Source organism: Carassius gibelio, chromosome B25 (assembly GCF_023724105.1).
Source record: "Carassius gibelio isolate Cgi1373 ecotype wild population from Czech Republic chromosome B25, carGib1.2-hapl.c, whole genome shotgun sequence".
Lineage (NCBI taxonomy): Eukaryota > Metazoa > Chordata > Actinopteri > Cypriniformes > Cyprinidae > Carassius > Carassius gibelio.
This window is the reverse complement of record NC_068420.1, coordinates 3610489-3626998: the sequence shown is the minus strand read 5'-3', so window position 1 is coordinate 3626998 and position 16510 is coordinate 3610489. Positions and strand designations below refer to the sequence as shown.

Sequence of the window (16510 nt, the reverse complement as noted above, 5' to 3'; positions counted from 1 at the left end):
GCAATTCATTAAAGCGCATGCTCAATAACTGACGCAGCCGCCCCAAAACGTGATTAGAAATGCATTTTAATTTATTTACTTTAATATTTTTTCTTACCAATACATTTGTAACGCAAGTAACTTAATTTTATTGACATCAGTAACTGTAATCAAATTACATTTATTTTAAATGTAATGAGTTACATTACTGCGTTATCACGAAAAGTAATTAGAATACAGTAACGTACTTTGTAACGCGTTATACCCAACTCTGCTTGTAATATAGATTTAAATGCAAAATAAAGGGAGTAGAGCTGAGTGTTTCTGTCAATGGTAAATTAGAATTTAGAATGTTTGTGATAACATAAGATAAGTATTTGAAATGTTTTGCCACTTGCTTGAGCAACTGTTTTGTGCTGCGTGTAAGCTATTATTGTGCAACAGCTACATGCACGCAAAGCAAAAATGCACGGCATGATCAAACATTTAGGTGAGATATATACATTTTTTAATTTTTCTAAATGCTCCCCTCAAATAAAAATGAAATATAAAACCTGCTCTCACAAGAGTCACATATAAGAGGGAAATTCCCACATTTACAAAAATGAAATCAGCAAATTTTTTTTAAACTTAAGAAATATTAAACTGAAAGATTTTTTTGTTTTACATTTTGTTACAGGTTTAATATTCTATTGTGCTTTTATTGCTGCCTTGAATATGTTCGATCAGAAAAACATAATTTCTTTAATGTTAGAATTTCTATTAAATATGAAGGATTTTATAGTTGCAACTGTAGCAGCTTAGTTTAATTTCATGTTTAATGTATTTGGAGACTTCTTGTTGTGTTTCTTACATTTGTCAAAAGAGCAGCATTAACATTCATCAGAGTTTCTCCTTTTGTGTTCCCCGGAAGCAAGTCCATCAGGGTTTGAACTGACCCGAGGGCTTTGACAAAGTTACCGTAAACTGTTCTTGATTTTGTCTGGGATGAGAAAGCTGTTGAATTTGCCAGGAATCCACGCTTGTGAATAGTAGCACCATGATCTGGCTCCCGCAGCAGCCTGTCCAATCCATCTGGGAGCTTGTCAGCCTCCACAGCCGGGTACACAGTGTGCCCTGCAAACAGTATTTCTGTCCTCTCTGTGAATAGGCTGGAAATTATCTGTGACATGAAGGCTGTAAAAGCACTCCCGAAGCCAGTGCGCTCTTTTCCAGAGATTTCACGTACCGTGGGAACTGTCATTTGAGGTGCCAGATAAGTTACTCGTGGCTTTTGGAGTTTGGAGTGAAGCTTCTCCCCTGCTTTATTGGTGCACAGGGGAATTGAGATGAAAGGCTAAAGATGTTTCATTATTTACACACAAAGACTCCATCAAAGCTTTGCTGTCTGACAAAAACAGCTTCTGATTAGAGAACCGTCCAAGCGAAAGGTCAGTTGCAGACTGGTCTTCGGGGCATGTCTATAATCGACGACTCATCAGATGTCTGGACCCAAACGGGCTGCTCTCGGCCAATGCAGAATGGTACATCGCGTACGTCCACAAATTGAAGTCCCATTGTGTTTCCAGACTAGCTGACATTTCGCTGAGATGGAGTCTGGCTGGCCCTGCAGGATGCTTGATTCCCGTCACCTGAAGCTTCCTGCACTTTTCTGTTTCAGTCAGCAGTTCAAGCACACAATCCAATTACACGGTGGAACCTCGGTGTGATAGCTAGCGCGGAACAAGAGCCCGGCCCCGCAGGCAGACTCTTAGAAATAGCTCGTTAAGAAGCCCCCTTTTCCTGCCCCTGTAATTGAGTACTTGGCTTGGCTGTGTTTGGCAGAGCTGCAAAATGTTTATGGGTTGAGGTTTGTGCTTAACTCCTCGAACATCTGGTGGCTTGTCATAAAGGCATTCACTTCTACATGCATCTTTATTGTGATTAGTGTTTTGATTATGCAGCAGATCCGATCTTTTTTTTTTATGTTTAACATATATGTGGAGTTTCATAGGAGGATATTAATAAGCTTGGTACATTACGGCTGACAGTAGATTACAATTTTTCAATCTTATTACATGTTGTGTCGATTATTTAATCTAATCACAATATTAATTTGACTGAAAATACCCACAAATGATTATTTAAAGCTATTTTTGTGTTAAGTGAGAACGTTTCAAGTAGAAAAATTGTAGGCTAGTTTTAGGAAGAAATATTTAATTTGGTTCAAAAGTTATTGCACACAAACATTTAGGCTACAATGGCCTACCAAGGTAAAGATAATTTGAAGGTAAAAGATAATTTGAGAAATATCTCAGTATTTTTGTTCATGTAATGACTAAAATGGCTGTTACCAACATTCTTCAAAATACTTTTTTATCTTCCACAAAAGAAAGGTCTGAAATGACATAAGGGTGAGTAAATGATGACAGAATTAAAATTTTTGGGGTGAACTACCCCTTTAATGTTTTTATATTTTTATCTTCTTTTTTTTTAAATGAAATTAAATACACTAAATAAGAAACTTAATCTGCCAGCAGGTGGCGGGAAATTCGTTTTTGAGTCATTCGTGTATTTGATTAGTTCAAAGACTGATTCCATCAGGAGTTCAGTGAATGCTTCTCTTCATGCATGGGCCTTTGATTCATTGATTCAAATGATTCGTTCAAAACGCTGTTTCATTCAGAAACTAAACACTGCTGTGTTGCTCGGAGATGTGCAACAATTCTACGATGGCTTTAAAGGAATTTGTTCTCTGCAAAATTGAGCAAATTTTAAATATAACACAATATCAACTTCTCATTTACTGAACTGTTGTATAAAATCACATTTAACTTATGAAATTACGGACAAAAACAGGACTAACTGCATGTATGGAATTGTCAATAGTCAGCTATATGAAATGTAAGATGATATCTAGGTCTGGGGGCGGGGCCAGTGCAGTAACATTGTTAAAAAAAATTCATAACTAAGTTGACTGATATTTTTCTAATTTAAATTTAGACCCCCCCTCCCCCGTTTCTTAATGTTTATTGTCCTAAAGTATAACCTCAAAATGAATAAAAATTAACCCAGTAATGTGCCTCAGTTAATTTACATCACATTGTTTAGTTAATGATCAATAATTGTGTTGTTAATTAATGCCGGTCACACTTTTCTTTTGCAGTCCAGTGTTCCCGCCAGGCTCGTGTGCATTAACCGCAGATTATCCCTGATTAGTATGTTGCGAGCTTCGCCTCTGTGTTTGACAGTGTGATCAGACGGACAGGTCCGCTTGTGCTAGCGTTAAGGGCATTGGAGTAGGTCAAATGCAGATGGGATTTTACCCTCTTTACCATGCAGTTAAACAGGGCAACCCAACTCCTCTAGACTGGCCCAGGACAGCTGTTCTCCTCTCTGTTGGGTTGGATCTAATGTTCCCTTCATGGGCGCTAACATGGCTGCTGGAGATGGCCTCTGTTTGAATTGGCTAATGATGGAGTTGGCAGAGCGAGATCGTCGCTTCCTGAAAACCTACCTTACGGGTCTAATAAGAGCGGAGAGAAAGGGCGGCCGTCATCTCTGAGATAAAATCCTACACTTGTCTACAGATCTCAAAAGAAAAAGGCAGCAGCGGGGGAGAATTCCAAGAGGGGAAGATGAAAACGTGAGCGGCGGCTCTTTCATCTGGTGCAGTGTGTAATCTAAGTGCTTCCCTCCCTTTCACCGAGCCCAGGCTCTTCAGAGCTGTGATTTAGTCTGACGGAGAGCCTGTCAGTTCCGGCAGCCTTTGAAACTGCTTTTTTATTAGAGAATCTCAATTACTCAATCACCGAGAGGGAATTAAAACCCAGAGGCAGTTCTGGCACCGAAGGTACAAGTGCTTTTCAGTCAGGTCAGAGGGTTCTCTTGAGTAATTCTGCGTTTCATCTTTTGTTGTCTTCTTTTAGTTGTTGTTGTTTTTGTTGTTTTTATCCCATTCCTGATTGTATTCCTTCTTTTCTCTGGTTTTCATCATCAAACAGGGGCGAGAGAGGTATCGATCCTCGATCCTGTCATCTCTGCGAGGTGTTTGCACAAGTGCCCGTTTGAGTTTCAGCTCACGTTTTTCTATCAAGCGGAGGCGCCCGCAGTGGATGCCTGTGTTAATTAGGCCCGTGTCATGTCGGGTGGTGTTGGGAGCGTGGAAAGGCAGCTCGTCTTCCCTCGAGCACTCCCGCTGCTTGTTGGCATGTGGCAGAGAAAGCTAAATTAGTTTAGTGCCGTTATTTACGGCCCCTGGTACCTGAGTGTCGGGGTAATAAAAAGCACAACCTGTTCTAGAGCCACTCGAACATTGTGTTTTTGGGTTCTTGCTTTTCCTTCAGTTGTACTTGCCAAGGACGAGGGGAAGCACAACTTAATTACACTTCTCAATAAACCGTTTTTCTTCTGGCGTACTGATTGGTTATCTATCAAACAACATTAAAAAATAAAACTCGAGCATGTGCGCCACGTCCTTGTCTGGCTCAAATCAAAAGCTTTGTCTCTTTGCCTTTGGTTTTTGAATGGGGAACAGACAAAGGGTATCTTTTTACTCCCTTTTATAGTAATAGTGCCGAGCACAGTTTCATCATTCGGTTCCTAATTAGGTTGTGTGTGAGAACTGTGGCAGTCGCTTGCATCATCAGCCGTGATGGGATATGAATGAGTTTTGTAAAGCTTTGGCTTTTCACATTATTGGCAACTTCAAATACCTGGGGAAAGTTACACTAATGCATGTTTTAACTAGTAACCTGTTGTATGATTTAACTGCAAGAAATATATTTCAGCTTGTGGATTTCTACCGTGTCTGTTATTCCAGACTTCTTTTTTTTTTTGTTGGTTTATCTGTATATCTGTATTTTTGACTATTTTGTTACGGATCATTAAAAAAAAGTATTAAACGGATAAACACCCCTTCTTCCATTTATTCGCCAACAATGGCCAGCTCTTCATTAAGAAACCAATGAGCAACTTCTAGTTGACTCTAAGCATCGCTCTAAACTTAAATAGTAGAAAATATTTGAACATCCAGTCTCTTTCTCTTTAATGAAGTAAAATGTCATTATAGAAGACACTTTTCAGTGTTGTTGTTTACATTAATAACCCTTTTGAAGTTCTACTCTGAAGCTGTCTCTAGATACATAGTGGACTGATGAATGACCCATTTGCCAACTAATTTCCCAAACAACCAATTTGTCAGAAAAACAAAGTCCTGCCTAACACAAATAAAAGTCCAGCAAATCGGGCAAAAAAGAACAAAAAAAAAACCTGATAATTTAAAAATGCCAAATATCTGCAAATTTAAACATCAAGTAGCTCCACCTTTAATGAGGTAAAATGCTGTTGTGGTAGCTCAGAAATCCTTTAAAATAACATTGATATTGTGTTGTGGCATGTCATTGTTGTTGCCTGTATTTTTCACCTTCAAAAATGGCATCTTTCGAAGTTCTACTCTGAAAGTGTCTCTAAACACAGAACTGATGGATGACCTATTTCCCAACAAATTTCCCAAACACTCCATTGGTCAGAAAAACCCACCCAAAACTAGCATCGTTGGTTGAATCTGATATGTCCGGATGCTCATGCGAGCAAATCAATGTTTGGAAATAGTTTTCTCTGAATCTTTAGGAAGGAAAACAATCAATGAGCGACTTCTATTTGACTTTCAAACTCCAATAGAAAATATTTTTTTTAAGTAATGGTCAATCGATATGGACTTTTTTCACTTTCAAAAGTGACGTCTTTCGAAGTTCTATTATCAAAGCTCTTTAAAGTGACTAGAAAAGCAGGGGACTGATGAATGACTGATAGTGGAAGTCCGTCTTGTGTTGGGTTCCAACGGCAGACGTTTGGAAAGCTTCCTGCAGGACACACTCCATGTTCCCTGGTGGACTGACGGATTACAGCAAACCACTGATTAGTGTTTTCTCATTCAACCATCTGTCTCCTCGGCTATTTAAGATGCAGCTCAAAGCCGGACTCATCCTTTTCAACTTAAGTAGTGCTTAGTTTTATTAGACATCCGCCAAACTGTAGTAGTGCAGTTAAACCAGTTTGTGGTTCATAGTCTTTTATGTGACTACTTTCAAGTATTATGGACAATGACTTTGACCTTTAATCTGTGTCCGTCTGTTCTTTTTCTGTTTCAGACTAAATTAATAATGTAACTTTATATTTAATGGCTCACACTGTCACCCTATGTGCAGTGTGAGGACCAAACCAAATCTAACCTATACCTTTAGTGATAAGTCTATAGACTGAGTACTTAAGTTTTCATCCAGCAACATTAGTTTATTAATAAGTTTATTTTTTATGTTTATTTTCTTGTATTTCTTTTCAAAAAGAGATGCTGAGTGGTTTGCATGATGACCATGTGAGATGATTTATCTTACAAAAGTTGCTGTAAATGCACTGTCAACATGCTAAAATAATATTAGCATCAGATTTTTCAGATTTAAGTTTTAATTTCAGTGACATGAGCATTGCATTGCATTCAATGTGCATTGATCTTGTAATAAGTTTATAAACAGTTTTTAAAAACCCCAGTTTTATGATTTACATTTACATTTAATCATTTAGCAGACGCTTTTATCCAAAGCGACTTACAAATGAGAACAACAGAAGCAGTCAGGTCAACAAGAGAACAACAACAGTAAACAAGTGCCATGAGAAGTCTCAGTTAGTCTAGTATAGAACGCCTAGCCAGGTATTTTTTATTTATTTTTATTTAATTGAAAAGACAAGAAAAGGAAAATTGCTGGTTAAGTGCAGGCGAAAAAGATGAGTCTTTAGATGATTCTTGAAAATGAGTAAAGACTCAGCTGTACGAATTAAGATTGGGAGGTCATTCCACCAGCTGGGCACAGTCCAGGAAAAGGTCAGTGAGAGTGATTTTGAACTTCTTTGGGATGGCACCACAAGGCGTCGTTCACTTGCAGAGCGCAAACTTCTGGAGGACACATAGGATTTAACCAGTGAGTTTAGGTAAGTTGGTGCCGTGCCAGTGGTCGTCTTGTAGGCAAGCATCAGTACCTTGAATTTGATGTGAGCGGCTACTGGTAGCCAGTGTAACCTGATGAGGATTTAATCTGAACTGTTGCTGATTTAAAAAAAAAAAAAAAACGTGTCCTGCATGAATACCTGGTGGTGTTGGAACTTTGACAAGTGGACAACATTATAATTAAAGTGCTGCCTTAACTAACCGTCATCCAGACAACCAACAACTACATGGTTTTGAAAATATGTAGTTTAGCACATCCTTAATATCTTTAGTATTCACATGTGAGGAAATGAATTACAATGCTGTTTAGTCTCAAAGCAAGTGGCATGTTTGAGGATTGGTGCAGTCATTCATTGAGCTTTGATGTCAGTCTGTCAAGTGTTTCCAAGTAGGGCTGTGCAAAAAAATCGTATTCGATTTTCATGCGCATTTCATCAGTAAAGGTGCTCCTGTAATTAGTAGTATATCTCCAGCATGTGTGTTAAAATTGCCAGTTTTCCACAACAAAGCCTGCCCAGTTGCTTCTCAAAACTAGTTCAAAACTAGCCCAATTGCGTTTCCAGGAGGTTCCCCGATAAACATTGCGTCCCGGGGTTATAATACACGTTTTTTTGCCAGGGTTGCAAAAAATTCACATTTTAGGAGCTAAATATCCCTAATTAATGGGACTGGGGTCGCTTCAACCCACGGACACGAAAAACAACCACGGACTTCAACAACAGCAAAACTCGTTCCGGTGGAGCAGCATTTAACGTTATTGCACAGAGCCGTAGTTCACGGACAAGCTAAACACAAAAACACTTTCAAAATCGGCAATGAATCACCTCCAATTTTGAAATAGATTTTGTGTAGATTTTCAGTGTACTACGGTTTTGTGTAGTAACGTCCAACCAGTGTTGCCAAGTCTGCAGTTGTTTTTCATGTCTGCGTGTTGAAGTGACCCCAATCCCAATAATGTGATGTTTAGCCCCTAAAATGTGAATTTTACCCGTCCAAAAAAATTGGGCAGGTTTTTTTTTTTTTAAACCTAGCAATCCTGATCTGAACGCACGTCCTGGATATATACTAGGAGCGCCTTTACTGACTAGATGCGCATGAAAATCGCCTTCGATTCTTTGCACAGCCCTATTTCCAAGTGTGTTATGATGCAACGTCTGTTTTCTGCCAGTGAACTGATGGTGACCATTATTCAGCTGTTTGATTTGTCCTGAGTCATCTAAAATAATTTTTCTAGTCTAAAAAGATTACACGCCATGTATTTGTAATTCATGTTCAGTGGAACAGCTTGCAAAACCTTTTATATCTAGGGCCTTCACGGGTTTGTGATGTTATTGAAGCATTCACTTTGAGAACTGAAAATTTAAGTCAGCATTTCTAAACCCATTTTCTAATAGCAGTGTGCTTGTCAGTTGGTCTTAAAACATTGTATTTTCCTACATTTCCTAATTTCTTACATATTTTGTTTTTGTTTTTACTCCTACAGGGCAACAATGTGGGTTACTGGGAAGGGGAAACCAACAGGACCCTGATGCTTGTGTAAATGTGCTTCCCAACCGCCTCAGTTGTCTGAGAAGGTCAGACCTCCCTGTGGCACACTTGGGCCGCTGGCACTAAGATGTCCCTCAGTAGTGACACTGCAGGCGGGAAAGGTGTGGACTCGAATGCGGTGGACACTTATGACAGCGGGGATGAGTGGGATATTGGTGTAGGCAACCTGATCATTGACCTCGACGCCGACTTGGAAAAAGACAAGCTTGAGATGTCTGGCACAAAGGACGGGGATGGAATGGCTGCTGCCTCGAGTGCCGTAGCGGCATTGCCGGACAACATCAAGTTCATTAACCCGGTACCTCCTCCACCGATTAAGGACAGCAAATCCAAAGCTAAGCGTAGCAAGAATTCCAAGGATAGTAGCAAGTCCTCGACCCCTGATGGGGCCAAAAAGGATGCCCAGGGACGGACCCAAAATGAGGCCACTGGGCCAACCATGGGAATAGTTTCCACAGCTTTACCCTCCGGGAAAGGTTCCGATAAAAGTATCAAAGCCTCCCGTAATGTTCAAAGTGGAAAAAAGGACAAGGAGGGTTCTGGGAAAAGCAAGAAGGAAAAAAATGAAGGGGTACAAGCTGTGAGCGTGCCCTCTGAAAAGGACCAATCAACACAGGTTATGTCTTTAGGCCAGGCACGCAATACCCCGTTTGAGGGGATGCAAAATTTGGACCTTGTTGGTGCTGATCAACTAGGGAATATTACCCTTGATACCACTGGAATAGTCACACCTTTGGCTATCAAGAGTGAACCAGAAGAAGTGGAAAATAATGACTGCAGGACCATGAAGAAAGTGAAAAGCGAAAAGGTGAGTCCACTTGTTTTCTTTGCTCTAGAAACAAGAATTGCATTATCTGGTATTCAGTTGGGTTTTAAGTTGTTATTCATATAAGAATCTTGTTGATTACTCTAAACAGTGATTTATATAATGCAGTAGAAGCTGGAAGCTAATGCTTTTCCAACTGTTAGATGTGAACTAGTGACTTAGGGGCACCTGATATATCCTGGTGTGCCAATTTGCTGGCTGCAGTTCCTTTGGCACTAGTCCATTTTAAAGAGCGGAAGACAGAGCTTGCTTAGTTTGGTGGTCTAGATTTCCATTTAGTAATGCATATAGCACTGCCAAAAGAGATTTAGCACAGAGGCCAGATGTCCAGAGATACCAGACCATCAGATCCCAGGATTTGTGTATAAGAACAGCTGTAATGCTAATAAGATAATTGTACCAATTGTTGTTAACCAAATAACTATCTTGCCAACTGGTTAAGCCTTAAGTCTGTCTTGTTACAGAGCTCTTGTTGTTAGATATCTTATATGTACATGCATATTTTCTGTCTGATTGAAGTTCTTGTTGCTCAGTCTTGTTTAAATTTAGCTGTTGGCTGATTGTAGGGGTTTTTTCTCTATTATTCATTGCACTCAATTATCGGCCTACTAGTTTTTAAGGAGTTTTGGCAGCTGGTCTAATTTGTAGATTGATCTCTCATGTTAAAACAAGTATCCATTCCTCAACAGATTGTTTTAGAAGAATGTAGAGTTCAGCATATTCACCACGGAAGCATCTACTAACACCCGTTTTCTATTGCAAATATGAGATACAAAGATCAGCGAAGACTAATGTATTCGTAGTCTTTGAAGTCATTAAATTCAGAGAACTTATTATATTGCACTGCTTTTAGTTGAACAATTGACTAAGCTGGGGTTGTGCATTACAAACGGAGAGGATAGACCAGCGTATCTGCTTACAACAAATCTGTGAAATTCCTTGCTAGTGACTCAGTCAGAAGTTGTTCATACTCACAGCATTGTGTTCCCTACATAGTGGGCCTCCGGGGAGCCATTGAAATGTAACACTTGGACCCCTTGCTTACTTTCAACTGTGACAGGCAGCCAAATATAGGCTACTGGAAAGAGCAACAAGGGCTTTTCTTTAGACAGAACTGATGGTGATCTCTTTGTAATGTCTTTGAATTTTTTTTTTGGATAACTATGGCTTGAAGTTGTTGGATGGTAGAATGTTTCAAAAGCATTTGACCATATTTATGTGTAAAAAAAAAAAAAGGAATTTCAGTTAGGGTTAGGCTGATAGACGATGCCATCGTTCATCACTGATGGCTAGTTTCACTAGCACTTTCGAGATTTGCGGTCATAGGTGCGGTTCTCAGGGACTGATTGAATGCATACCTTGAATGCAATGCAAGTAGCTTTTTTTGGATAAGTGTCAAATTCTTAGTAGTAAATTGCATGCCATTCGTTAAAGATTGACGTTTGCATCGACTTGCATTGTGTTCCTGATTGTGTTTTTGATGTAGTCCCAAGGGTAGTATTCCTGCTTGACTCTGTCCTGGTGGTTAGAAGACCCATTCTGAGCTTTGTCCCTGGTAGAAAGCTTTCTGTTGGCACTATAGTGCTGTGCAACCAATGGCCCCCATTCATGACTTTCTCTGACTGCTGTTATTGTCTTCTGGTACATTCCTTAAACAAGCACAGTGGGTCCTTCCCCCCGGGGCCTCGGGGGGAGGGACGACAACAGCTCAAACTAAACATGAAATACCTCTTCCCTTTTAACAACCAGATCTTGATGTGTGAAGAGGGGATGCTTTCGAGTGTCAGAGAGAGGGACAAGACCAGATTTTTAACCATCTCTAAAGTGGTTTTGCATTTCCACATCCCTTGGTGCAGTTGGGGCACATTGGGCTCGAGCCATGCGATGGAAGGGAAGACTGGTTTTCCCACCTAGCATGGCCATGCAGGAATGCAGGAGCGATGGTACCTGTGTGCCCCTGTCGGGATACCACATCCACTAACACTGCGTACACAGTCGTTATCACCCTGAGAATATCATGGGCTAATTTAACCTCTCTCTTCAGTCATTTGATGAGGGCAGGCAGCCTTCTTTAACAAGCTGTTTCATCATCTTCTTGATGTTGAATAAAGCAAATCTGCAGGATCGGACAGTTTTAACAATGTGGTCTGAGAAAGTCAGCTGATCATCAATCATAACTCCAAGGCTTCTGGCTGTTTTTGAAGGAGTTATGGTTGATGTGCGTTAACTTGACAGCAAAATTGTGATGAAACGATGGGTTTGCTGGAACCACAAGCAGTTCTGTCTTGGTAAGGTTGAATGTGATGGTCCTTCATCCAGTAAGAAATGTCTGTTAGACAAACAGATGCGAGTAGCTACTGTCAGATCATCAGGATGGAATGAGAGGTAGAGTTGAGTCATCAATGACAAAAGCTAGTGATGACTTAAATGCAGTCTTTATTTTGAGAAGTATGCAAATTATTAGCATCAAAATTTGACTAATGTTGCACTATATACCAGTGCCAAATTGGATATCGGCTAATATGTATTTATTTATGACTGATCTTGGATACCAAACAATAGGCCTAATTGACATCATATATTGCCTATAATTATTTTTTCCATCATATAATTAATTTAGTTAAGTCTAACAGTTATTAAACAGTTAGATCTTTAGCCAGTCTCAAAATTTTTATAAATTTAATTGATTCAGTTCATGTTTTTTTATATATTTTATGTTTTGATGCCTAAAATCACTAATAGTAATTATTTTAAGTGTTCTATTTATTTTATTTTATTTTATTTTATTTTATAGGAGTGCAAAATAGTACAGAAATTAAATTCTTATATTTATTGGTTATTTGCCATAATACAGTTTTGTTCAAAATAATAGCAGTACAATGTGACTAACCAGAATAATCAAGGTTTTTAGTATATTTTTTATTGCTACGTGGCTAACAAGTTACCAGTAGGTTCAGTAGATTGTCAGAAAACAAACAAGACCCAGCATTCATGATATGCACGCTCTTAAGGCTGTGCAATTGGGCAATTAGTTGAAAGGGGTGTGTTCAAAAAAATAGCAGTGTCTACCTTTGACTGTACAAACTCAAAACTATTTTGTACAAACATTTTTTTTTTCTGGGATTTAGCAATCCTGTGAATCACTAAACTAATATTTAGTTGTATGACCACAGTTTTTTAAAACTGCTTGACATCTGTGTGGCATGGAGTCAACCAACTTGTGGCACCTCTCAGCTGTTATTCCACTCCATGATTCTTTAACAACATTCCACAATTCATTCACATTTCTTGGTTTTGCTTCAGAAACAGCATTTTTGATATCACCCCACAAGTTCTCAATTGGATTAAGGTCTGGAGATTGGGCTGGCCACTCCATAACATTAATTTTGTTGGTTTGGAACCAAGACTTTGCCCGTTTACTAGTGTGTTTTGGGTCATTGTCTTGTTGAAACAACCATTTCAAGGGCATGTCCTCTTCAGCATAGGGCAACATGACCTCTTCAAGTATTTTAACATATGCAAACTGATCCATGATCCCTGGTATGCGATAAATAGGCCCAACACCATAGTAGGAGAAACATACCCATATCATGATGCTTGCACCTCCATGCTTCACTGTCTTCACTGTGTACTGTGGCTTGAATTCAGAGTTTGGGGGTCGTCTCACAAACTGCCTGTGGCCCTTGGACCCAAAAAGAACAATTTTACTCTCATCAGTCCACAAAATGTTCCTCCATTTCTCTTTAGGCCAGTTGATGTGTTCTTTGGCAAATTGTAACCTCTTCTGCACATGCCTTTTTTTTAACAGAGGGACTTTGCGGGGGATTCTTGAAAATAGATTAGCTTCACACAGACGTCTTCTAACTGTCACAGTACTTACAGGTAACTCCAGACTGTCTTTGATCATCCTGGAGGTGATCATTGGCTGAGCCTTTGCCATTCTGGTTATTCTTCTATCCATTTTGATGGTTGTCTTCCGTTTTCTTCCACGTCTCTCTGGTTTTGCTCTCCATTTTAAGGCATTGGAGATCATTTTAGCTGAACAGCCTATCATTTTTTGCACCTCTTTATAGGTTTTCCCCTCTCTAATCAACTTTTTAATCAAAGTACGCTGTTCTTCTGAACAATGTCTTGAACGACCCATTTTCCTCAGCTTTCAAATGCATGTTCAACAAGTGTTGGCTTCATCCTTAAATAGGGGCCACCTGATTCACACCTGTTTCTTCACAAAATTGATGATCTCAGTGATTGAATGCCACACTGCTATTTTTTTGAACACACCCCTTTCAACTAATTCAACTAATTGCCCAATTGCACAGCCTTAAGAGCGTGCATATCATGAATGCTGGGTCTCATTTGTTTTCTGAGAATCTACTGAACCTACTGGTAACTTGTTTGCCACGTAGCAATAAAAAAATATACGAAAAACCTTGATTATTCTGGTTAGTCACATTGTACTGCTATTATTTTGAACAATACTGTATTTGTATAATTATTGATTTACCATACTGGCCAGAATTCCATTATTGGTGTATCGAGACATTTTTAACATTTTATTTTAGTTATTATTATTATAATTGTTGTTGTTGTTGTTGAATTTGCTATTATTATTATTATTATTACTATTATTTTTTCTGGTCATTCCTAGTCTTTACAAATCAAGTCATTATCTTTTTCTCTCTTTCAATTATTATCCAGTTTCATTCAGAAGCAGCTCACATTACAGCCATTAAATGAGTTGTGAATGCCGTTTCACATTGAACATGTTGTAAATAACATGTCTACTGTTGACACTCGAACCATTTGTTCGTCTGCATCCCATGCCATCATTCATTATAGCCACGTTGATTCAGCAGTCTGCATTCTAACCCTAAATATAGAGGCGATCGCTTCGAGTCGGTGGAAGTTGCTCTCAGACCTCACGACACGCACTGTGAATTCGCCCCAGCAGCGACATCAGAGCTCATGGCCATAACTCTGACTGACGCGAGTTGCTAAGTTTATTGCTCCATCGGATGGTGATCCAGGAAATCCTTTCTGAGGGATTCGTTGGGTGTGCAAATGTTTAATATTGGGAACTTTGCTGCCCATAAACTGTGTTTTCCAACATCTGGATCTCCGCTTGAGTCGAAAACAGGCCGGCCGTGGGTTCACACCCGTTGTTATTGGCTCAGGCGAGGAATTAGCTGCCGTTGTAGACTACAGCTCAGTGGAATTGTTAGACGGCCAGTGAATAAACCATCTCAAGATAATCCAGATTTAAAGATCTGGCAGTGATGCAACCCTTTTGTCTGCACATGAAGGTATCGCCGCTTCATAAAAGCCACCTGAAAATGGAGTTTATTGCTCTTTTCTGTTTTCGTTTGCTTCAGTACTTAATAGCTAACTTGATGTTTATGTGGTTTTTGTAAAGCCAACTACCAGTCAGACTTTCTTCACAAAATGCAATCTAGTTAAACCACACGATTCTATTGCGCCAGCTTTTTGGCGCTTGATGGATTAGTTGTGCTTTGCAATTAATTAAAGCTTTTAACTTGGGTATGTTGTAAAACCATACAAGCTTTACTCTGTATTGTTGCTTTAAAGGTGACTTTTTTTTTTTGTCTTGTCCCTTGGGATCTTAAGCATTCAAAAGTGCACATTTGTAATCCCTGGAGACACATTAAGCTTTTCTTCGAGCTCTTGGCAGCTGTTTTTGTTTCCTAGAACCTTATCAAAACACACCAGTTTTGGCGTAAACGACCGATGCGTTGTGATTAGCGTGACGTGTTATTTAAAACCTTATTTTAAACCTGGTCGACAGAAGCGCCACGGTAATGGTGCATGGTATTTCAGTACCGATCTGTCAACCCACACGCTCTGGCACGCCTTGCTCCAATTTAAGGGATGCTGACAGGAACACAGATTGATTTATAGTTTCTCTTTTTCTTCCTGTCAGAGGGTTGATCTTTTGCTCGTAAATACCCAGGTTATTTTTTCCCTCTTAACACTTCTTAAGGTTTCATTATTTGGTGGATACGTGTTCCCCGAGGCGATCTCTGTATCGCAGGGCTTTCGCTGCTTCGGAAGGCTGTAGTTTTGGCATAATCCTGGCTGACATGCCAACAACAGGATTAGGTTTATCGTTATGCGATGGCGTCGTGCCTCTCTTCTTTCTCTCTCTCTCTCTTTTGCAGACTATCTACGTTTTTCTTTGAAAATTTCACATTGGGCTGCTTGGGCGTAATTGCTACATCCTCGCCAATAAATCCAGCGGGAGATAAAGATGAGGAGGTGGGAACCGGTGAATCGTGATGGCCTTTCCTCTCTCGCTCTCTCTCTCTGTCTGTTTTACTGCTTTGTGATTCAGCCATTAACTCTGACAGTCAAGTCATCTTTTTTCTTTATAATTAAGCAGTGTTTGCTGAGGCAACCGTCACTGTTACTATTACTCATGCTTAGTGATTTGAACAACATCATTGATTTCAGTTCAGCGTTAGAGGTGGGGTTGGGATTTAAGAGCTAGTCTTAGTCAGAACCAGTTCTGTTTGTTAAGAAATATTGGTAATGAATGGTTTTCATGACATTGGTTTTTGTTAACCATTCATCCAACAGCACAACCAGTGATGTGTTATACAGGTTATAATATCTCTTTTGATCCATTGTTTCATTTATTTTTAGTGACAGTCTGGCATTTAGTCCAAAATCAATCCAAAAGACTCTGTCTTAAATCCATGAGTTATAATTCTTAGTTGTTTTAATAAATTGTTTTTTATTAAAAAAGCATTGCTTTTGTGTGAGCCTTAGATGAGTGCTGCTCCTTCAAAAGTACTAAAATTATAATTTTACTACTCTGCTTAATTGTTTAAGGAGATGTAATTATATAATTTTAAATGTCCTTTACGAATTAAGAACTGGTCTTACTCTGAACCCGATTTATTTAATTAAAAATATAAAATCTCAAAATAAATGTCAATTTATTTTTGTTCTTTGCATAATATTGTTATGTTGTCTAAAGCTAATTTACAATTAAAAAACTGGTCTTACTTGCAATCAGATAATTATTTAATCAAAAATCTTAAAATGTGGGCATTTTTATTGTTCTGTACTTTTTTGATGTCTAGGTACGTCTTTAGTGATTTTTATTTAAACAAAATAGTAGCCTATAGAATTGTTTTAGTATTCCTATTTTGTTT

The 16510-nt window shown here is 39.0% G+C and overlaps 1 protein-coding gene across 1 annotated transcript in view; it reads left to right on the top strand.

The window, feature by feature from the left end:
- The window catches only part of znf609a (zinc finger protein 609a), a 92550-nt gene that overhangs the window by 24322 nt on the left and 51718 nt on the right, over positions 1-16510 (top strand). Inside the window, exon 2 of the mRNA XM_052597182.1 lies at positions 8445-9317. Coding sequence (XP_052453142.1) covers positions 8577-9317 — 741 coding nt within the window. The 5' untranslated portion in view covers positions 8445-8576. The remainder of the gene's footprint in view (positions 1-8444; positions 9318-16510) is intronic.